At 38.5% G+C, this 25,351-nt stretch overlaps 1 protein-coding gene across 7 annotated transcripts in view; it reads left to right on the plus strand.

The window, feature by feature from the left end:
- dmd.1.L (dystrophin, gene 1 L homeolog) overlaps positions 1 to 25,351 on the plus strand; it is a 1,148,817-nt gene that overhangs the window by 847,621 nt on the left and 275,845 nt on the right. For all 7 annotated transcript variants that reach the window (XM_018244936.2, XM_018244933.2, XM_041580924.1 and 4 more), the window contains 3 exons: positions 713 to 885; positions 4,196 to 4,352; positions 15,257 to 15,377. In XM_018244936.2, coding sequence (XP_018100425.1) covers positions 713 to 885; positions 4,196 to 4,352; positions 15,257 to 15,377 — 451 coding nt within the window. The remainder of the gene's footprint in view (positions 1 to 712; positions 886 to 4,195; positions 4,353 to 15,256; positions 15,378 to 25,351) is intronic.

Here is a 25,351-nt window from a genome sequence, read left to right on the forward strand (position 1 = left end):
AAATCGCCGCGCTATCGCCTAGTGTGGCCTTAGCCTTAAAGAGATAGCCGTACTTCTATGTGTGTGCTTTAAAAGGAGTGCCTATAGTAGCCCATAGACAGGCAATTTCTAGATTGCTACTGCCTGTGCTCTCCTGCCAGTTCTGCTATGGATGCTTCTATCACAGAACACCCTTAGGTGGTGCCACTCAGAACTAGTAAGGGTGCTGTTTTTACATTGCACCTACAGTATATCATCAGAGACAAACATTGCTATTGACACTGCTCTCTTGTTCCTATAGCAGCACCTGGAAGCACTGCTATGGCTACTGCCCTTGTAGATAATGAAATAACATGAACTGCTACTACAATGGAAACCCCCTATAGAAGTCAATTTGAAGTTCTGTGACCTATAGGATTACTCATGAAAATAGAGGAGTTATCACAATATATACTACAAATAGAGCCAGTACAATACAGATATCTGATCCACAGCTCCTGCAGAACAATATAAAAAGACAATGCACAAAACATAACTATATTGCTTCTTTATAAATAAACTCAGCATAATAAATGTGACGTATTAATTCTGGATACATCATTATTTAACCTTTATCCTGGCGCAGATTCTATAGTGTGCTAGACTTCATTGCTTGTAAGACCTTTTAAATTTTTGCTTCTGCACTCTCCTACAGTATTTGAAAATGATGTTTGCTTTTATTGCTGTCTTACAGAACTTGCAAGCTGAAATTGATGAACACACAGAGGTTTTTCACTCCTTGGATGAGAATGGACAGAAAATGCTCCGATCTTTGGAAGGATCAGATGATGGGGTATTGTTACAGAAACGACTTGATAACATGAATATTAGATGGAATGAGCTCAGGAAAAAATCCCTTAACATCAGGTAACGAGAAAAAAATATGATATCTGATCATTCCCCTTTTCCCACCTGGCAGGAGATTTACAATATATTTAATCAAAGAGATCAAGCTTAAAGGGAAAAGCGCAGTATAAAATATTTTATAAATTCTGCACCCCCCACGCATGTGCCACAGTTAGGGAACCATAGAATATGAAGATCCAATTTTGCATGAGGCTTCAAAAAATATTTGTAAAGGGGAGAATGCTTTGCTAGCATGTGTGTGATGCCTTTATTTATAAACGAATTGAAAGCAAATATCGGCACAGGATAAGCTGATGTAGACTCCAATCATTATAAGAGAAGGAGTCTCTAAGGGATATTACAACTATGATGTTTTGCATTCCTGTTAATAAAAAAATAAATACAAAATATGCTTGTTCTCTCAAAATTATTGTTGGCTGATTTTTTGTGGGTTAAGGACAGTTAGGCATGTTGTATTCTCAAGTACCTACTTGTTTTTCAGGATGCTGGCCTCACCATTTTCTCTCATGCATAATAGAACTGCCTCATTTATTGTATCTTAAAACCAGCCAGAAAAAGACCCAATAAAATTTTACTGAGCTGTATTCCCAGAGCTTCTTTCAAAAACATACATTTTTTTTAACAGTAAATGCCCTTACAAGCTCTCTATAATGTGTCATAAAATAAGCATTCATGTGAGTTTGTTTTGAATGTAACGTACCAAATGTACATGGATTGGTAAGAGAAATACAGAATGTATTCTTTCTAATAAATGTTAGCTTTTTTTCCTCGTTTATAACGAACCAGATAAACCAAGATCTACAGTATATGCGTAATTAAAGAGAAATTACTTCGAGCCCCATTGTCATTGATCTGCCACTGATTAGTTATTAAGAATATCTCTGTGTGATCACAATTCATTTGTTGTCTCTGGGAAATGGGAAAGTTAAAGCCAAAAGTTCTTATTAGCATCTGAACTAAAATGTGCTCCCAATACCAAGAAACATTTCCTAAATGGAATGCAATATGGCAACAATTCCTCTAAATAGAATGCAACATAACTTTTATTTGCAAGTTCAGGTGCAGGTGTGTAAAGTAAATGCAAATTTCTGTTTTTCACCCAAAATACTTATTTTCCCCATAGTTTCAGAGGGAGGTCATTGTGCTTGGTGCAATGTCTGGTGCTTGGTGTCAAAATCACATCTTCGGGATTCCAAAATTTCATTATACATATTGATGCTGGTCCCAATGGGATCACTTGAGCTGTTAGGGTGTTGTTTATGTTTCAAACTTATCTGCATAATACCAATTTTGTTGGCAACTGTATACGCTTCTATTGAAATAGGGCCACATCCTTTGGGCCTGGACAGAAATAAGGAAGGTTACAATTCAATTTGCAAGGCAATATTAACTGAATGTTGGACTAATGTCAGTTGCAACATCACAGAAACTTGGGAACACAAAAGAAACTGAAAAAATTATACATTTTTCTTTGTAACACAACATGAAATTCATCTTAATTGAGCATGTTTTTCTCATTTGTTGGTGTGTGATTCTGCTCTCAAGACTTTTTATATTACAGCAGTCATTTACATATGCAAAAAGTGAAACTTGGGAACATTAAAGGGGTAGTTCACCTTTAAGTTAACTTTTAATATGTTATAGAATGCCCTGTTATTACCAACTTCCTCTTCTGCCTCATTCCAGATTTCAGATAGTGGTCAAGGAACTGGTAGGACCTGGCAGCTAAAAAGTTAATCTTGACAAACTACTACTTTAACATCAAGATTATCCACCTGTGTCCTATAGCTTAAAAAAATCTACTTAGGGGCAGATTTATCAAGGGTCGAAGGGAATTCGAGGGAATTTTTGAAGTAAAAAAAATCGAAATTCTAAGTAATTGTTTGGATGCTTCGACCATCGAATAGGGTACTACGACTTCGAATTTACTTCAACTTCGATTCAAAGTAAAAATCGTTTGACTATTTGACCATTCGATAATCTAAGTACTGTCTCTTTAAAAAAACTTCGACTTCAATACTTCACCAACTTAAACCTGCTATGTGCTGTGTTAGCCTATGGGGACCTTCCAGACCGTATTTCTAAATTTTTTGTATTCGAAGGAAAATCATACGATCGTACGATAAAATCTTCGAATTGTACGATACAAAAAATCCTACGAATTCTACTTCGAATTTCATAGTATTAAATTCGATGGTATTTTCCACTTAGAAATTTGACCATTGATAAATCTGCCCCTCAATGTTTAATAACGTTAACGATAATATATTAATGGACTTATCGATTTATGGACATCTATAGCAAAAATGTTCTTGTGTTTTTTGTTTTTTATCTATTTTCCCTTGTGTTTTTCAAAAATAAAAAGATGTAATTACATTGCCAAGATTTCTATATACGTGAAGCTGTAATATTTGGTGCTGTTACCTTAAGTATTCAGCTAGTCACATGTTATCTTCTCCTTTCATGATACATGTACAAGTATGTTGAAGACTAAGCAACCATTTTGCAGAGTGCTGCGATAACCATTAGTAAAAGCTAGAGGGATAAGACAAAAGCAACTTGACAACTTTAGAGAATTAGCCAAAGAAAAGTTTATCACACTGCTTTGGACAGTGGGTTAGAGCTCACAATTGTTCATACAAAAAAAAAATTGAGAATATTAGAGAAAATTTGATAAATACCTAAAATGTCAATCTGCATGAGAAAAGTTTTTTTGCCAAGACTACAACACTTTGGTGGAGACAACTAGATCAGTGGAGGAAAAAGGAGAGCTGTATACAGTATTAAAAGGCTGCCAATATCCTCCCTCCAAAGTTGGTGCCACTTGACAATGGACGTCACAACACTTAATTGTTTTGTGTTGTTTGATATGACTGATCAATAAAATTGTGACTGAAGAGTTTTTTCAGGGTAGACAAGCATGGTGAAAGAAAAAGATTTGATGAAAGCAGTCCAGTTACTAATAATCAAGCATGACTAAGAGCAGCTAAATGAAATATATCATTTATAAACAAATCTTGAGAAGTTAATGCACTGGGATCAATATTTATACCTAGGGACCTTTTGCTAATGAAAACTGAATGCCTATAAGATTATTTAATTTATGTTCCTCTTAATGGGATTTATTCTAATTGCTGCAACATTGTAATAGCAGAGAGAGATTTGAGCAGCAACAAGTGCAGATTTTGAATGAGTGAATACATTTACTATTATTTCTTGCAGAAAAGTGACAGTTTTATTTATTAAGCGAGTTGTACATCAGCCATGAATTTTGCCTTGTGACAATAATATTATGTGCAATGTCTTCCAGGTCTCATTTAGAAGCAAGCACAGAACACTGGAAACGACTTCATGTCTCCCTGCAAGAGCTTCTTGCTTGGCTACAGCTGAAAAATGAGGAGCTCAAGCAGCAGGCACCCGTCGGAGGAGATGTCCCTAAAGTCCAGACTCAGATTGAGACTCATCGAGTAGGTTGATTTTACTGTGTCTAATAAGATCAATACCTCTTTATCACCCTGTGTCTGCACCCTATTTTTAATGAAATGTTTCAGAGCATTAAATCATATATAATAAATAAATCCTAATTTGGAATTGCTTAGAACAGATTGCATATACTACATGGAGAACATAGATAACAAATGCAGCTGGATTACCCTAATAACACAACTAGGCTTTTAATGAATAAAAAAACTAAAGCACTTAAAATTGCTAAGTATTTATTATTAAAAAGGCATAGTATAGAATCAGTCATTCTTTACTGCTAAATATAAAACTGATGTCTTGGACCCTGGATTACTCCAGCCTTTTCCTGATAAATATGGCCCATTGTCCAAGGGCATTGCAGAAAACTCACAATAGATTTTTCAGAGGTCTGATCCTGGGCATTGCAGTTTATATGTTGTAAGTTTAGATTTTACAGGGACATACAATCTTCACACACTAGATTATACATATCACTGCTAAATGTGACAATTTGATGCATGCCAATCATATGAAATATCATTTATTCCAGATTTAAAGAAAAATTGTGAATTTTCTAGTTAATAATTACCACTGCATGTGGGTATAGGCTTTTGGTTTACTGGAATTTAACCTTTCATGTAGTAAAATGCTTTTAAAATACAAATATTCTCTGATCTGATTTCTGTATTTCTGTATTTTCATTGTGTATGCTATTAACTAAACAATGTGTTGATTCGGCAAATGATATCTTCTATTTAAAGCTAACCTAAATACTAGAAAAAAAATGTTATCAACAGATGAACACTGACATGTAGGTAATGCAAATATGTATGGTTAAAATCCCACATTCTGCCAGAATTTATAAGTGATATCACTAAACCTTTATCCTCCTTCACTGACATAGACTTTTTTCTTTTTTTGAAAAAGAAATTGTCGTCCTGTCATAATCATTTATAAAAAAGAGATTAGAAACGATAGATTATAAATGTTCGCTCAACGAAAAGTCAAATATTTTAATGGTTCTCCACCTTATTTTATTGAGAGGAAAATTAACAACGAGTATATCTAATGACGATCTGCTAGAAATATCATTCCACTGCACTTTGTAGGAATCATAGTGTTATTGAAAAAGAACATTCATCCTGTGCTGTCAAACATTTCAGCATCCATCCCTTTTAAGTCAGCATGGAGATTGGAGCCAAATGGTGCACTGAGTTTTTAATTATAAAAAACATTATAAACAGTATTATAACAAATAAATACTGATAGATTACGAGGGATATAACTATATATCATAAGCTTGTATTAATAAAGATGTCAGACTTTGATCTATTAACATTTATCAAAAAAAGAGCAGCTCTCTCCATCGTTTCTAGGCCTCAGAATTTCAGTGGATAGCAAACATCCACCCTTGTGGCACCATGATAGACGAGTGCTTAAAGCAGTGTAACACTAGCCAGACAATAATTTATTTTGATTTAAAGCAGGTTTGGAAATCCACACTCTCTTCCTGCCAAAAGCTTTGCCAGCATCTGATCATGTTGGCATTTAAACCCTCAGGGTCTTTGCTGTCCTACATTTTCAGTATTTGATCTCAGTTGTATACGGGTCTTGAAAAAGACAAAACGGATACACCAATATATATTTAATACAATGACACCATCTTTACAAGAAGCAAGAGGAGATCTGTAAGGAAATCTCAGGAATAAGATCTGCTTCAGGTCCCTTCTTTTGGCTTATAAAGCAGCCTGTAGAGCACTACTAATTTCAGGTGCTTTTTTAACAATAGTAATTAGCACTAAATTATCCTCATAATCCAATCTGGATGCAAATGTAGAGAAGTAGGGGTAAAAGGTGTACAGGGACCCCTCCATGATTAATGGCACTCTGTTAGTACATTTACACATGACAGTGGCACTGGAAGCTTCTGGAGAGAGACAGAGAGAATGTGAGTGAGAAGTATGTGAGAGATCTGAAGTCTTTATTCAAATATATTATACAGGAAAATGAAAATTCTAGTGCTCAAGTTTCTACCTTTGCCCGATTAATATCTGTGTTCTTCTTGTTTGGACTGGAGCTTTTAAAACAATGAATGTAAGCACTGTGCTTTTAAAGTGCACTTTTAACAGGGTCAACTGTAGCTGGTGGCCTCCCATCACTAGGATGATGGTTGATTAGGCATTTTTTAAGTAAAGTAGATATCTTATAAAATAGAGCATTCATTATAGCAGCTTTCAGAGGGATAGAAAGGTAGAAACTTGAGCACTGAAAGAAAGAATTTTCATTTTACTGCATAAGATACACAGATAAACACTTCTCCTGACCTTTCACATACTACTTCTTCGTCTCTTTAAAGAACTTCGACTTTGCCACCTTAAACCTGACGAATTGCTGTTTGGCCTTTGGGGGACCTATGGGAGTCTTTGGCTAAGTTTTTAGAAGTTGAAGTTTTTTTTGTACGATCCTTTCAATCGTTCGATTCGATGGATTAAATCGTTTGATCAAACTATTTTTACTTCGCGCGAAAACGGTCGTTTTTGATCGAAAAAATACTTTGACTATCGAAGTATCAAATTCGATGGTCGAATTTCGACGTTATTTAACTTTGAAATTCGACCCTTAGTAAATGTGCCCCTAACTGTTATTATCATGTGTTTTTGTTTTTGAAGTGATATAATACACCAACCTGAATTCAGGCCTATGATGTGTATGTCTGACTAGGGATGTAGCGAACTGTTCGCCCGCGAACTAGTTCGCGCGAACTTCGACCGTTCGCGTCCGCCGAATGTTCGCGAACGTTTGGGATCGTTCGCAGTTTGAGTTCGCGTTCGATCGTTCGACCATTCGACCATTCGAATTCCTTCGACCGCTAAAAATCGAACGATTTCCATTCGTTCGAACGATTGTAAGCATTCGATCCAATGAAAAGCATTCGATCGAATGGCTTCGATCGTTCGATTCGAATGAAAATCCTTCGATCGAACGATTAAAATACTTCGATCGTTCGAATCGAACGATTTTAGCGGTGTTCGAAGTTCGCGAACTGTTCGCGAACATTCGCATTTTTTGCCGGTGTTCGCGAACGGCGTTCGCGAACACCAAATCGGCAGTTCGCTACATCCCTGTGTCTGACTACAATTTTTTATTTTTATTGTTCTTTTCTTCCAACATTTTAACAGAACTTATAATAAAAACTCCAAATACAGTATTACTTATTACAACTGGCAGAAACTTGCTAAAGGTTCATTTTAGATGAACTTTCACTTGAAGTGTAAATGAAGTCTATTGCTAATAGGGATTCCAACTTTGAGGGTCATGTAGTTGCAGCATCCTGATTCATAATACTCCATACATTTCTTCTGCAGTACAAAGTTCAATTAGTCCAACTACAGGTGGGTTGTACAGCATAAAGTCTCACAGGACTTTCAGTAGATAATTAGGACTTGATGTGCACTGGGGGCTGATCAGATTTCCTATTTTCTGACTGTTAAGTAGTTTCAGAATATAAATAAAGTAAGAATAAATGCAGTATATAACAAAGGCGGTAATTAAATAACGAAAAAATAACCAACCTTAAATAAACTGGTGGTCCCTCAGTGATGAATACTGTTAGTATATATGGTACAGGTATTAAATATCTTATCCTTGTAGCAATTCCACAATAATCAATTGTGACAAGCACGTACTGTAGGAGTAAGCTGCCTGATACACTTGTAAATACTGCCCTAGACCCTGAATAAACAATATAGTAATACAAATGATGGACAGTGAGGGACACATTTACTATGGGTCGAATATCGAGGGTTAATTAACCCTCGATATTCGACCGTCAAAGTAAAATCCTTCGACTTCGAATATCGAAGTCGAAGGATTTACCGCATTTCATTCGTTCGATCGTAGGAAAAATCGTTCAATCGAATGATTAAATCCTTCGAATGGAACGATTCAAAGGATTTTAATCCATCAATCGAAAGATTTTCCTTCGATCCCAAATAGACAGGAAAGCCTATGGGGACCTTCCCCATAGGCTAAAATTGATGTTCGGTAGGTTTTAGTTGGCGAAGTAGGGGGTCTACGTTTTTTTTAAAGAGACAGTACTTCGACTATGGAATTGTCGAATAGTAGAACGATTTTTAGTTCAAATCGTTCAATTCAAAGTCGTAGTAGAAGGTCGAAGTAGCCAATTCGATGGTCGAAGTAGCCAAAAAAACTTTCGAAATTCAAAGTATTTTGTATTCTATTCATTCACTCGAGCTAAGTAAATGTGCCCCTAAATGTTTATTTGGTGCATAAAACAATGATAAATGTATCCAAAATCAATTAAAAAAAAAAACATACCAAAAGGAAAGAGGTACATTAGTACTCCGCAGTCCCCGTGCTCCCCCCTCCTAAGGTGTTTGCATCATTGGATATAGTTCATTGGAGGAAGCTGATTGTTTTGTGCACCAAAAAAATTTTTCATGTGTGGTATTGCCTCTAATCTGTGGCAATTTGCAGCACTTTTTTTTTGCAGTGTCTAAAAGATCCTTTTATCACAAGGTTACACCTGCTCCCATCTGAATTAGCATTATATGGAATTAATATTGTATACAGTTTACATTTGTGCCTTTAATGATGTTGTACAAAGCCAAACTAGGTTTCTGCATCCAGCATCCATGAACTATATTTTGTAGCAGCCTTTCAATAAACATAATAGTGTCCATCAAGTGTCAGTTAGGAATATATAAGTAAATACAGTTTAAAGCATCAACATATACCTCCAGGTCAATCAATAGTCTATACTAGTTTATGGATTAGTTGAGCAAAAGAAACTGTTGTGGTGTCAAGTTCCTGTCAGATTTAAATATTCATGATTATAACCTTAATGGTCCAGCCGCATTCTAAATCTTTTCTGAAACATTTTCCTTGAATTTGTAAAGAATTGCCAATGGGCATAAAATTTGACCATTATGGTTTTGCATAGAATACATCTGATGTGATGCCTTTTAACAGCGTGATGTATTTTTTACTGCACTACATCTCTGACAAGACTGTATTTGATGCAAAAACAATTCGTAATATCACGTATTTTCTATCCGTATAGTTTAATAAAGGGCATAAATGTTGCCCTGGTTAACTTTCACTGACAAACCCCATTATTCTCAGGGTGGCTTCCCTTTGTTAATATGAATGTTACTGGCTTAACTTTAGGGCATCTCAGACAAGGTACAGTTTAAAGGAATTGTTCAGTATAAAAATAAAAACTGGGTAAATAGATAGGCTGTGCAAAATAAAAAATGTATTCAATATAGTTAATTAGGCAAAAATGTAATGTATAAAGGCTGGAGTGACTGGATGTCTAACATAATAGCCAAAACTCTACTTCCTGCTTTCATTAATACCTGGTTTCCACTGATTGGTTACCAGGCAGTAACCAATCAGTGACTTGAGTGGGAGCCACATGGGTCATAACTGTTGCTTTTGAATCTGAGCTTAATGCTAAGGATCAATTACAAACTCACGGAACCGTTATGTCCCATGTGACCCTCTTCAAGCCACTGACTAACTCAGAGAGTTGAAAAGCAGGAAGTAGTGTTCTGGCTTTTATATTAACCATCCAGTCACTCCAGTCTTTATACATTACATTTTTGGCGAACTAACTATATTAGAAACATTTAACTAGTTGTTTTTTCACACTTAAAGGGATACTGTCATGGGAAAAAACATTTTTCAAAATGAATCAGTTAATAGTGCTGCTCCAGCTGCCCCAGTCATGTGACTTGTGCTCTGATAAACTTCAATCACTCTTTACTGCTGTACTGCAAGTTAGAGTGATATCACCCCCCTCCCTTTTCCCGCTCAGCAGCCAAACAAAAGAAAAATGGGAAGGTAACCAGATAGCAGCTCCCTAACACAAGATAACAACTGCCTGGTAGATCTAAGAACAGCACTCAATAGTAAAAACCCATGTCCCACTGAGACACATTCAGTTACATTGAGAAGGAAAAACAGCAGCCTGCCAGAAAGCATTTCTCTCCTAATGTGCAGGCACAAGTCACATGACTGGGGGCAGCTGGGAAATTGACAATATGTCTAGCCCCATGTCAGATTTCAAAATTGAATATAAAAAAATCTGTTTGCTCTTTTGAGAAATGGATTTCAGTGCAGAATTCTGCTGGAGTAGCACTATTAACTGATGTGTTTTGAAAAAAAAACATATTTTCCAATGGCAGGATCCCTTTAACTATTCCTTTAACCATAAATATACAGTATGTGCACAGAGAAATGTTTAAATGTTACTTTTGTAACATATATTAACATTACCAGGAATGAAAGCATAGGAAACATAGTGATAACTTACAGAAAGATGTCCACAGATGGGCTTTTGTACCCACGTTAAGAATTTTACTTAACCCGAATTCTCTACACATTCACTACCCCCACTTACTTTCTCACTTTACCTTTAACTATTTTCTAAATAGATAGAATGGAATTCCATCCTATGACGTGTCAGTTCCTGACTTGAAAAGAGGATGAATAACATGGTACATAGGTGGGAACATGAAGCAAATGATTGTCCATAGACAAATTTGAAGAATGCTGCAGCTGTAGTCAGACATAAGTAGATAAATGCATTATTCTCACTAAGGGAATATATGGCTCCATGGTTTTTTTTAGGGTTTTTTAGAATTCTTAGCCACCTTGGGCATTTACTTGTTTGCTTGGTTGGTTGGTGATCATTTGGTTGTAATAGCATAATGCACTAGTATAGCGCAAGGATGGTGGATCCCTCCAGTTTAGTCTGACATTTGTGGAAAGATGAAGTGTTCATTGAAGCACTGGGGGACTAAGTCATTCCTATTACTTATCTTAGATTTGGCACATCCGACGTGACACCCGTGTTTCATCTTATTTGCGTCTAAATGGATGCTATCGCAGGTAAAATCGCTCGTGTAGTTCTACCCTTACTGGCTCAGCAGCTCAAGATTAACAAAAGTCCAGGGACAGGCATACACTAGCCCAAAAGGGTAACAAGAACAGTGAGCTTTGGGAAACAGGAAAAAGAATTTAGTAATACCAACACGGGAGAAAATCCAGAAACAGGTTCAGACTGGAATGTTGAAATCAGGAACATAGACCCGGTGTCCAGCAGGAATGGAGAACTATTGACTGGCAAGGAGGAAAGCCAGTTCATGGTTTAAATAAGGACCCTCTGCTGGGAGCTAATTAGGGATAGGCTGCACCTACCTGTTAGTGCAGAGCAGCCGAGTATAATTAACAGCGCCAGAGCTAGCCATAGGATCCTCAGAACTGGGTAAGCCTATACCTCTAATCTCCCTGAATAGTGAAGAGGTAAGGCAACAGCTGCAATACATAAGGTCCTTGGTTCAAACCTAGCAGAGGCATAATTCCTTATAGTCAGAGCTCCCACTAGATCTTTAGAGAGAAGTCACTTATGTAGTATCCAGCTCCCAAGGCTATGAGCAGGCAAGGAGACACTCCACGTTGTGTTGCCAGCCTCCTATTTGATTTGCAAGACATGGCTGTCAAGAGCAAAAATAAATACTCTTGTTGTAGTTTAGCGTGATTACCTCATCAAGTACTTTTTGCGTAGAGGTGAATGCATGCAAGGCAGTTTGTGTTAAATCAGTTTCTCCTATAAGGGTAGGGTATTGAGAGTACAAGTCCTAGGACACCTGCTGTCACAACAGTGTCACTTGGTCAGACACTGCCCTAAATTCAAACATATATTAAATAGTATTCCTTTGTGTAATAGCTCTTAGATGTCCTGTTTTCAACAGAAATTCAGCTGACATTCAAATATTTGTTGATCTGCAATGGTGAGAATAGTACCCCACTGACATGTTGAATGTTGCACCTTCAACAGTATATGTAAGGTTTTCCCTAAATCCAACCTTCCAATTGTCCACTGCTAATTGCAGTTTACACACACACACACACAGCATATTTCACTTAGAGGTTTTTATTTAATTAAGATTGAATCATCTGGTTGAGCTTTTAGAGGGGAATTTTTCAAGGAAACAAAACTCAAATTTTTTGAGATTTATTACACCCCGAAGCTGCTAAAAGTCTGAATCTGAAAAACTCCATCTCAAACCTGTCGAGATCCTATAGAAGTCAATGGCAGATGTCCCTTTTATACCTAAGATATTGTGGTCTGTGCTGGGATTCGTGTGATAATCCAAACAATTCTGGGTTTTCAGGCAATAACTGGAAAATCAAGCGACTCAGGAGTCAAATCCGCTCGGTTTTATCGAAACTTTTCTTGAACTACATTTTTTGAGTTATTTTTTTTATAAATAAGGTGAAATGGTGGATGGGAGTTTGGTAGAGTTTGTTTTATTAAAATTGTGAGAAAAAATTGAGTTTTAGTAAACCCCTTGTATTAAGAACTTGGTATTGTTAGAATTTATGATATGGCATATACTGTTTTTCAATGAGCCAAACGGGGCAATAAAAATGTGTAAACATGAAAGTGGAATGTATAAACCAATCTTTTGTTTTTGTTATTTTTTTTAGTTTAAATTTGTGTTCTTCTTAAAATGCTGGTAGGTATACTTTTGTATGTCCCAAAATCTCTTACCTACATTAATTTTAGTGTAGATAAGAGCTTTCCTGACACAGAGAAGCAGCTTCACAGTACACTGAACAGAAGTATTAGTCTTTACTGCAGTGTAGTTACAAGTTTAAATGCCGAAGTATAAAAATGGAAAGTTCCAATACGCACTGCAGAAAATAGTGATAGGAATAATCATAAAAGTCTGCATTCAGTTGTGCCACCCTTGAACAAAAGATATGATTTTGCAAGAGATTCATTAGCTTCTGTTTTGTTTTTGAAATCAACATGAAATAAATATTTATTTATTTTGTATTTGATTTGGGATGCTTGCATTTAAGTCTATAAGTGACATTTGAAGACATTTTGTATCTCCCAGGAAATTCAATAAGTTTATCAGGCCAAGCTGCATCAAAGGAGAACAGACCGAAATTGATAACAGAATTAGCTTAAATGAATTTCTAATTTACAGCTAACGATTCTAAGCTAATTTTATTGAATTCTTGAACTTCTCCAACAGCCTGTATGTCCTGCCGAGAAAATCGAACATGCATAATATATGAGCTGACAAATGAACAACCAAAGTACTTTATTTAAGTCTTTCGTTTTGTCATATGAGCAGATACAATAATGGCATTCTGTTCTTCTTATAATAATGTATATTGACTAGTTCATTTAGGGCCCACATAGAGATGTTTTAAGTGATCTCAAGATTCAAAAGTATGATTAGGACCTTTAAACTATAGATCATTCTAATTTTAACAACTGCACTAAAATGCAAATAACATTTAGGGGCAGATTTATTAAGGGTTGAGTTGTGTTTTCCACAAAAAAAATCGAGTTTTTGAGGTTCTAGATCGGGTTAAAATATACTCAAATCTTTTTAGATTTATTATAGCCGGAAATAGCTTGAATCCGAAAATACGCATAAACCCTGTTGAGCTCATGTAGTCAATGGCAGAGGTTCCTTGAAGCATTTGAAGATGTTAATAGCCTGCATGATCTTCAAATTTTTTCCAGTAGGTTTTGCTCAAAACTCAATTCGAGTGAACTTTTTTTTTTGCTGAAAACTCAATCAATTTGAGTTTTCTGGTTTCAACGCTGAACTCACTGATTCAAGTTTTTCCATTCTAGTTTTTTCTTAAATAAGAAACCATTCCGTTGTGAGTTCATTCAAGGTTTAAAAAAACTCACATAGCTCTAAAATTTGACCTTTTGATAAATAATACCCTTAATAACTAAAAAAAACAATAATTCTATATATAAAAACATGAAGGAGCTGGTAAATATTGTAAATAAGATGATAGTACCACACTCAACATTTAAAATGTAATTTACCAGAAAAAATTTTTTCAATAAATTAAATTGGCGCATTGAAAACCAGTATATGTAATATCATAAATTCTGAAGATACCAAATTGTTAACATTAGGGGGGTTATTTACTAGAATGTCAGTACCACACTCAACAAGTACACTTGTAAAAACATGACTATGAAGATTTTCATTCATCCAGGTCATAGTATATCTAGTATAGGTCAATCTAAAACAAATGGACTTGCTGAGTAATCAATGAAGACGTTTCACTACTAATCCTAGCAGCTTCTTCAGTTCAACTGACTGGTGTGGGAAGTTCTCGTCATATAAACTCTTCCACTAATCCATGGTGCCTTCGACACCACCTGTCTGCTACATACAATGCTGTTCTAACATCTGTACCCCGGCGGATTCAGAACACTTCACACATCCATTCATGCAACTCTCACAAGTAACACCTGTATCTAGGAGTTGCATGACACATTGGATAATCCTATCACAACTACACAGAATCAACACCTCTGTGAATTTCTTCAGATGTCACCTCTTTGAAGAGTTACAATGTGCCATTGTGATTGGATTAGTGGAAGAGTTTATATGCCGAGAACTTCCCACACCAGTCAGTTGAACTGAAGAAGCTGCTCGGATGAGTAGTGAAACGTCTTCATTGATTACTCAGCAAGTCCAGTTGTTTTTAGATTGACCTATACTAGACTTGTAAAAACATTTAATTTTACCAGAAAAAAAATGTTTTCAATAAATTTTGATTAAAATGTTGTACTTTCATTGATTGTGATACTATATAATTCAGCAATTTTTAAACAAAATTATTTATCTTTCTATGTTAAGGAAAAAGAGATATTACAGTATGTACTTTTTATTTCATTTAATTACCGTATGTGCATGTATTAACCAATTAATAAGAGATGCTTTGATGTAAGTGTCCAATCACTATAGAGTGGGTACTAGGTCATATTAACTATGGTAACGTGACACAATACATGCATGGAATTAATTACTTGAGTTTTATTGTGCAGGCGTTCAAGAGGGAAATAAAAGCGAAAGAGCCAGTTGTCATGAATGCTATTGATACTGTGAGCGTATTCTTAGCTGATCAACCTTCTGAAACCCTGGAGAGGATGCACCAAGAACCAAAAGGTACTTTACCCATAGTAAAGAATAATTATTGAATAATTATTACAATGCAGAGGTCACAAACAAAATGTAATAATTACTAATTATAAGTGCAAGACATGTATAGGGTTGCCATATTCTGCTGCCACATGGTGCGGGCGGGGAGCAGGTCAATGAGGTCACAAGGTAGACTGGTGACATCAGTGGGCAGGGTGGCAAACTGGACAGGTGGCAACCTTAGCCATGTATGACAAAGCAAAATGTATTTTCTTAGTAACATAGTCCTTTCATATTCAACAGCATGTGGTCACTGGAATAATGGCATTATGAAGGGATATTACTGAAGCACCCCTTTTTTATTCTTGATTACTTTCTCTGTTTCCATATCATATGGGAGGTGTTGAGCATAAAGTCACCAGATTATGTGAAAATTGGTAATGCTCCTAAAATATCCACATAGGATATAGGAGCTATGTAAAATTGAATCACCTTGTCACCTTAGATTGACATCACTACATACATATAAGAATTATAACCTTTACAAAATACTTCCAGTCGGCATTTCCCTATTTGCACTACAAGCACTATGCATTGGTCTTTTGGGCTAACATAATCAGATTCTTTTTAGTTAGTAACAACTTTCCTGTGGCACTTTATTCATTTAAACAGTCCTGCACAGTAAAATATTACAATACAACAATAATATAGTACATTAATTGGCAAGGAATATTTTATTTTGCAAGTAAAATTTACCTTGATTAATTTCATCTCAAAAATCGTGTATGTCTACATGCATTGAACATTGTTAGCAATTACTTACTAAAATAATGTTTATGTTAGTTCCTTTAACAACTTATTCACTTTCACTAAGTGAATAATATAGAGAATTGTAGGCTTTTTATAATACAGAATTTTGTGGGTATCTTAATGTACAATTAATACCAATATGCATTTTTATAACGGATGGGCGATTTATGATTGCTTGTCTTTCAGTTCAAACAATCATTTAGTAAACCCCACATAAGTTAAGTTAAGGAACTCATGCAGGGTTTCAGAGAAAAAAAACCTCACTGGTTGAGGCATTTTTCCCTGAGAGGGCTAAGAAAAAGTTTGACAGCTTTTAGGGCTACAGCAGTCATATATCAGCCCTTTCATGAACGCTAAGGATGGAATACAATTTTTATTCATGCCCTCAATAAATTGCATTGATTTAAACTCTAGTCCTTCTTGAGTCCTTCCTGTAAAGTTCTTCAATATATCTCCAAGGAAAACTATACAAATACAAAATGCCAGAATTGTATTCCATTTTCAATTGAATAAAACTACTTATTATCCCAAACGGACACTTACACTTTTCAAACATTTTCAGACAAAGGGCTAGATTCAGTTCCATGAGTAAAACATATTTTATGGCTTATCACTGATTCAGCTAAATCTTGTAAAAATGATATAGATGATTTGGATTTGGGCATCCCTAGGCCAGAGGCTCCTGTGACTGCTCCTCTACCTATTCCCCCCCCCCTCCATGAATACAGTTTAGGTCTATTCTGTGCCAATTTTTGTTTTACTCAGTATGAAATACCTTACTTTTAGTTAATTTTCAGTCACTTTCTGATTCCATCTTTGCACTCGTGAACTAATAGGGTGCCAAGGGATGCAAAATTGAACCCCTTAAGTGCAAACATTAAGTGCAAACATTAAGTGCATGGTGCAAAGTGCAGCTCTGACATGCATAAAATAGCCCTGTATATATGGCTTGCCTTCAGCAGGCTTTACATTCCCCCTGACTTATTTATTGCACCTCCTAAATTATCTGCATGTGCTTCTTAATACTATGAAGCATAAAGTATGGTACCTGTCAGCAACATATACACAAGGTGGCAACAGATGTAATGTGAACCTAAAATAATGGCACATTCAGCTTGTTTATTGCATTAACAAATAATATTTTATAAACATTCAGCAGTAGTTTGCAAATTAATATCCATAGTTTGTTTAATGGAAACATACAGGGATTACATGCAAAAATATATATTTTTTTTTCATCGTTGTGCCAGCTTGACATAGCACCTTAGAATAGCAATTAGCACTTACATCTAGTAAATTCTTCCTGTTTGTAAATTTGAGAATGTATTATTCTTTTTTTTTTTTTTTTAACAATGCTTTATTTGAATAAAGTACATTAACATTATTAATATATAGATGTACACAGCTTATCCATATGTCCAGTTACTGCAATAGTTCAATAGACAGATATTACATCAGCTTGGTACAGTTGTATTACATACGTGTACAGTTATTCCTTTTACTTGTACTCAGTGTTATTCTGCAATTGTAACTCCAATAAAACTAATCTAACCTAACTTGTGCACAGCCTCGTGAAACTTACATTACATTCTACTCACTACAGTGTAAAGTTTAGGAGGGGTAGTTGATTAGTCCCTTAGCATACCCTTAGGATACATTTAGAGTTTGTGGTCAGGTATCAAGTACACCCCTCATGGATGTCCAGCCACGGGGACCATATTTTATCAAATTTAGCCGGGCAGCCCCTTCTTGCATATAGAAGTTTGTATATTGGTACCGCATGTATGATCTGGGTTTCCCAGAACTGTAGACTTGGGGCTAACTGTGCTTTCCATCTCATGGCGATGGATTTACGGGCATAGGCGAACATAATAGATATTAGAGCTCTCTCCGCAACCGTCGGTGCTAGGTCAGTTACGTGATTTAGTAACATACTCAGAGGTTCTACCCCAACTGGAATATCCATCATATCAGAGACATACTGTGCTACCGCCCTCCAAAATCGTTGTATCTCGGTACATGACCATACCATGTGTATAAAATTGGCTGGGGAGAGATGACACCGGGGACATTCGTCTACCTGGGTTGGGGACATTTTAGCCAGTACCGTTGGGGTAAGATACGCTCTGTGCAAGAACTTGTATTGCACCATTTTGTCCCTTGAAGCCACCATGTGGTCAAAGATTGACTCCAGGACCTCCTTCCAGACCTCAAGTGTTAATTCGGGTATGTCATTGCTCCATTTACCAAAGAGTTTGCCCAGCGGGGATTTCCCAGCAGTTATTAGTATGGCATAGAAACTGGACAGCGTTTTTTTCTGCGAGTTAGCTCTCGCCCTCACCTCTAGTTGGGAAGGCACTGTATTCAGTGGGACCCCTCGGAATTGGGATTGTATGGCATGCCTCAACTGGAGGTATCGAAAGAGCATTCTGTTGGGCAGGTCTTTTCCCTCTTTTAGGGTTTGGAAGTCCAGTAGAGTCCCCTCTACCATTATATCTTGTATATATTTTATATGATATTGGGCCCACGCTTGGGGGTCCGGTATAGTTTGTAGGTGGGGCAATTTGGGATTACACCAGAGGGGTGTGAAACCTGAGCAGTAGCTCTCTAGTTTGGGGAGGAGGCCCTGGGCTGTATGCCAAGCCCACACTACCTCTTTCATAGGTGGGGTTGCATTGGTGGTATAGTGGCATCCACGGTACAGGAGGTTTTTGAGTTCCTCATAGGATCCTATGGTCTGCGCCTCTAGTCTAGTGGCTGGGTTATCTAGAGATGGGGTTGACCACTCTTTAGCTGTGACAAGCTTCGCTGCCAGGTAATATAAAAACATGTTCGGCGCTGCCAGTCCCCCAGCCTGCACCGGAAGATGAAGTTTTGCCATAGCTATTTTTGGCGTAGAGGGGTACCAATATAACTGTGTAAGGAGTCCCCTAAGTTTTGTGAAGAAATTATTTGGTACCCTTACCGGAGATTGCCTAAAAATGTAGGTAAACTTGGGAAGCATTACCATTTTAAATAGGTTTATGCGTCCAATTAGGGATAAAGGTAAACGGGTCCATTGTTTGATTTTTTTCTCCAAACCTTGTAACAAGGGTGTCAAATTTAGTTCTACAAATTTACTGAGGTCATTGTGGATATTGATACCTAGATATTTGAAGTTATCCGTCCAGGTTAGACCCTCAGGCAATATCGGCCTAGGTTCGGGTACTGGGCCTATTGGGAAGAGTGCTGATTTACTCCAGTTAACTTTTAGGCCCGAATATGAGGAGTGCACCTTCACTATTTCCAGCGCAACCTCCAGGTCTCGGCCCGAATTGTCTAGGTATAGTAACGTGTCATCAGCAAACATGGATATTTTCTCAGTAATGCCCCCTTTCCTAAGTCCGTCAATCCTAGCCGATTGCCGTATCATACAAGCCAGTGGCTCCATGGCCACCGCAAATAGGAGGGGAGAAAGAGGGCACCCCTGTCTAGTCCCCCTGTGCAACTTAAATGTTCGTGAAGAGTTACAGTTAGTGCGAATAGTAGCTTCTGGGGCCCTATACAGCATCTGCACCCATTTCATGAAGTTCTCAGGGAAACCCATGCATTTCATTGCAGCCCATAGATATTGCCATTCCACCGAGTCAAATGCTTTCTCATTATCCAGGGCAGCAATGACTCTATGTACTGAGTTATCATGGGATACCGCCAGGTTAGTATATAGCCTTCTGATGTTAATATCTGTAGTTCTCAAGGGAATGAATCCAGATTGATCTATGTCTATTATTTGTGTGATAAAAGTGTTAAGGCGTCTGGCTAGGACTTTCGCTAGTATTTTTGCATCACAATTCATTAATGATATTGGTCTGTATGATGCGCAAAGTTTAGGGTCTTTATTAGGTTTTGGGATGACTATAATCTGGGCCTTGTTCATAGACTCTGGCAATAATGACCCTCCTGTAACACCATTGAATAGGTTGGCCAGGTGGGGTGACAACTCCTTTTTATAGAGTTTGTACCACTCCATGGGAATCCCGTCCACCCCTGGAGTTTTCCCCCTTGGAAAGGATTCTATGGCTTCTGCAATTTCTTGTGTTGTGATAGGGGTGTTTAGTACGGTCCTCCCCCGATGTCGAGTGTTGGCATGTCTATTTTCTCTAGATAGTTTAGTATCTCTGGATAGGTAAAATCTAACTTGGTGGCATACAACTCCGAATAATAGTCTCTAAATACCTCATTTATTTCCCTAGGGGTTGTTGTAGAAAGCCCTTGTCCCTTATTTATTTCAGGTATCGCCGTTAATTGGGTGGGATCCCTGCTGAGGTAGGCCAGAAGTTTACCACTTTTGTCCCCTGACTCCAGTACGTTCGTTTTTTGATAGAGTATACTTTTCTTTGCTAATTCTGTTTGAGCTAAGAGGAGGGTTGCTTGTGCGTTCTGCCATGCAGCCATGGTGGCTGGGTTTGGGTTGGTTGTGTATTGTTCTTCTGTTAGTATTAATGTTTGTTGTTTCGCCTCTATGTTAGCGCTGGCCTGTTTCTTAATTCTGCTTATCTGCATGGCATATTCTCCCCTAATGTATGCTTTTAAGGCGTCCCATACTATTGGATCAGCTGCTGTCCCCGTATTTATAGTCAAAAATTCAGTAATAGCAGTAGCCATTTGTGTTACCAGATCTGGATGATTAATCCAGTGTTGGCTCAGTCGCCAGACATTGTCCTGGGGCTCAGGGCTCGTTTGTATGCTGAGGCTAATGGGAGAGTGGTCAGAGATCCCCCTGGTTAGTATGTGAATTTCCGTGGTTGCCCTGGCCACCTCCGGGGATCCCAATGCTAGATCGATACGGGATAGGGTGTTATGGGAGGAATTAAAACAAGTATACTGCTTCATCCCTTCGTGGCGGACCCTCCATAGATCAGTTAAATGAAACGTGTCCGCCCACTTGGACATGGCTCGATCGTGTCTGGAAGGTGGTGGTAGTCTGTCCAGATCTTTATCTAGGACATTGTTGAAGTCCCCCATGATGAGAATGGGAGCTATGGGTAGTGTAGTTATTTTGTTCATGACTGTGTATAAAATTGTATCTGTAAAGGGTGGTGGGACATACACATTGGCGATCGTCCATTGCCTACCCATAATGGATAAATGAAGTATTAGAAACCTTCCCCCCGGATCAGAGATGACCTTGTGGAGGGTATAAATACAGGATTTTGCTATAAGAATAGATACTCCTCTGGAGTAACTGGAGTAAGGCGCATGGTATGCGGCTGCCACCCATGGTTTTTTAAGCGTCATAAGCTTGCTGCCATCTAGATGGGTTTCTTGGAGCAGTATAATGTGCGGGTTTTGTTGTTTGAGAAATTTCGTAACCAGGCTCCTTTTAATCTGGTCCCCCAGCCCCCTAACATTCCATGACATTACCTTAATACAATACATTGCAAAACTTGTACATATTTATATACAGGGTAATTTTCCCTCCCCCTGATCAACCTTGCTGTAGCATCACCCATCTCAGTGCCAATTATGATTGGCTGTAGTGGTAGTAGAGTCTGTCCTGGTGATTTGAAATAAAATCCTTCGTGACTGTGCATAATTCCCAACCTTCCCACCCTATCCACCACCCTCCCCAACTTGTAGTGGATCTATCCCCCAAAAAGAAAAAGGAACTGTGTTCTAGTAGTTAAGAGCGGCAAGACCAGAGTCTCGATAGGAAGAAAAACAAATTATCTGATGGTAAAGTTAGGTACTGGCCCTGCTCCGGCCCCTCACAAAATATAAATATGTGCATCCCAAGGTACTTCATCAATTGGCATTTTAACGAGCCTCATTGCCCAAGTCATGTTGGAAATTATACTTATCTGCGAGGAGACCTTCCGGGTCTATGCTCCAGCCAGGCATCAACTTCCCGGGCTGTTGTGAAGAAGTGGGTTTGGCCGTTGTCTACCACACGCAGCTTAGCTGGGTATAGCATTGCATAGGGTAGCTGCAGTTGGATTAGCCTTTTTTTGACGTCAGCGAACCTCATGCGCTGTTTACGTATCTCCATCGAGTAGTCTGGGTATATGGAGATCCTGGAATTTTCAAACATGATGTCTCCTTTGGTCCGTGCTTCTCGTAGAATTTTATCTCGGTCTCTGTAGTTGAGAAGTCGTGCAATCATGGGCCTAGACTGGGATCCTGGCGGAGGGGGTCTGCCTGGCACCCTATGGGCGCGTTCGATTGCGAATGTAGGAGAGGTTATGGATGGGAAGGTGGTCTGGAGCCACTGCTCTAGGAATGCTTCTGGACGCCCACCTTCTGCTCTCTCCGGCAGACCAAGCAGTCTAATATTATTCCGTCGTAGTCTGTTCTCGAGGTCATCTGCTTTCGCCTCCATATTAGATAGTCTTTGTTCCATGTTTTGCATTTGCCCCTGCATAGGGTTGACCGTGTCCTCAAGCTCTCCCAATTATTTGGTACCCTTACCGGAGATTGCCTAAAAATGTAGGTAAACTTGGGAAGCATTACCATTTTAAATAGGTTTATGCGTCCAATTAGGGATAAAGGTAAACGGGTCCATTGTTTGATTTTTTTCTCCAAACCTTGTAACAAGGGTGTCAAATTTAGTTCTACAAATTTACTGAGGTCATTGTGGATATTGATACCTAGATATTTGAAGTTATCCGTCCAGGTTAGACCCTCAGGCAATATCGGCCTAGGTTCGGGTACTGGGCCTATTGGGAAGAGTGCTGATTTACTCCAGTTAACTTTTAGGCCCGAATATGAGGAGTGCACCTTCACTATTTCCAGCGCAACCTCCAGGTCTCGGCCCGAATTGTCTAGGTATAGTAACGTGTCATCAGCAAACATGGATATTTTCTCAGTAATGCCCCCTTTCCTAAGTCCGTCAATCCTAGCCGATTGCCGTATCATACAAGCCAGTGGCTCCATGGCCACCGCAAATAGGAGGGGAGAAAGAGGGCACCCCTGTCTAGTCCCCCTGTGCAACTTAAATGTTCGTGAAGAGTTACAGTTAGTGCGAATAGTAGCTTCTGGGGCCCTATACAGCATCTGCACCCATTTCATGAAGTTCTCAGGGAAACCCATGCATTTCATTGCAGCCCATAGATATTGCCATTCCACCGAGTCAAATGCTTTCTCATTATCCAGGGCAGCAATGACTCTATGTACTGAGTTATCATGGGATACCGCCAGGTTAGTATATAGCCTTCTGATGTTAATATCTGTAGTTCTCAAGGGAATGAATCCAGATTGATCTATGTCTATTATTTGTGTGATAAAAGTGTTAAGGCGTCTGGCTAGGACTTTCGCTAGTATTTTTGCATCACAATTCATTAATGATATTGGTCTGTATGATGCGCAAAGTTTAGGGTCTTTATTAGGTTTTGGGATGACTATAATCTGGGCCTTGTTCATAGACTCTGGCAATAATGACCCTCCTGTAACACCATTGAATAGGTTGGCCAGGTGGGGTGACAACTCCTTTTTATAGAGTTTGTACCACTCCATGGGAATCCCGTCCACCCCTGGAGTTTTCCCCCTTGGAAAGGATTCTATGGCTTCTGCAATTTCTTGTGTTGTGATAGGGGTGTTTAGTACGGTCCTCCCCCCGATGTCGAGTGTTGGCATGTCTATTTTCTCTAGATAGTTTAGTATCTCTGGATAGGTAAAATCTAACTTGGTGGCATACAACTCCGAATAATAGTCTCTAAATACCTCATTTATTTCCCTAGGGGTTGTTGTAGAAAGCCCTTGTCCCTTATTTATTTCAGGTATCGCCGTTAATTGGGTGGGATCCCTGCTGAGGTAGGCCAGAAGTTTACCACTTTTGTCCCCTGACTCCAGTACGTTCGTTTTTTGATAGAGTATACTTTTCTTTGCTAATTCTGTTTGAGCTAAGAGGAGGGTTGCTTGTGCGTTCTGCCATGCAGCCATGGTGGCTGGGTTTGGGTTGGTTGTGTATTGTTCTTCTGTTAGTATTAATGTTTGTTGTTTCGCCTCTATGTTAGCGCTGGCCTGTTTCTTAATTCTGCTTATCTGCATGGCATATTCTCCCCTAATGTATGCTTTTAAGGCGTCCCATACTATTGGATCAGCTGCTGTCCCCGTATTTATAGTCAAAAATTCAGTAATAGCAGTAGCCATTTGTGTTACCAGATCTGGATGATTAATCCAGTGTTGGCTCAGTCGCCAGACATTGTCCTGGGGCTCAGGGCTCGTTTGTATGCTGAGGCTAATGGGAGAGTGGTCAGAGATCCCCCTGGTTAGTATGTGAATTTCCGTGGTTGCCCTGGCCACCTCCGGGGATCCCAATGCTAGATCGATACGGGATAGGGTGTTATGGGAGGAATTAAAACAAGTATACTGCTTCATCCCTTCGTGGCGGACCCTCCATAGATCAGTTAAATGAAACGTGTCCGCCCACTTGGACATGGCTCGATCGTGTCTGGAAGGTGGTGGTAGTCTGTCCAGATCTTTATCTAGGACATTGTTGAAGTCCCCCATGATGAGAATGGGAGCTATGGGTAGTGTAGTTATTTTGTTCATGACTGTGTATAAAATTGTATCTGTAAAGGGTGGTGGGACATACACATTGGCGATCGTCCATTGCCTACCCATAATGGATAAATGAAGTATTAGAAACCTTCCCCCCGGATCAGAGATGACCTTGTGGAGGGTATAAATACAGGATTTTGCTATAAGAATAGATACTCCTCTGGAGTAACTGGAGTAAGGCGCATGGTATGCGGCTGCCACCCATGGTTTTTTAAGCGTCATAAGCTTGCTGCCATCTAGATGGGTTTCTTGGAGCAGTATAATGTGCGGGTTTTGTTGTTTGAGAAATTTCGTAACCAGGCTCCTTTTAATCTGGTCCCCCAGCCCCCTAACATTCCATGACATTACCTTAATACAATACATTGCAAAACTTGTACATATTTATATACAGGGTAATTTTCCCTCCCCCTGATCAACCTTGCTGTAGCATCACCCATCTCAGTGCCAATTATGATTGGCTGTAGTGGTAGTAGAGTCTGTCCTGGTGATTTGAAATAAAATCCTTCGTGACTGTGCATAATTCCCAACCTTCCCACCCTATCCACCACCCTCCCCAACTTGTAGTGGATCTATCCCCCAAAAAGAAAAAGGAACTGTGTTCTAGTAGTTAAGAGCGGCAAGACCAGAGTCTCGATAGGAAGAAAAACAAATTA

The sequence above is a fragment of the Xenopus laevis genome, chromosome 2L, assembly GCF_017654675.1.
Source record: "Xenopus laevis strain J_2021 chromosome 2L, Xenopus_laevis_v10.1, whole genome shotgun sequence".
Lineage (NCBI taxonomy): Eukaryota > Metazoa > Chordata > Amphibia > Anura > Pipidae > Xenopus > Xenopus laevis.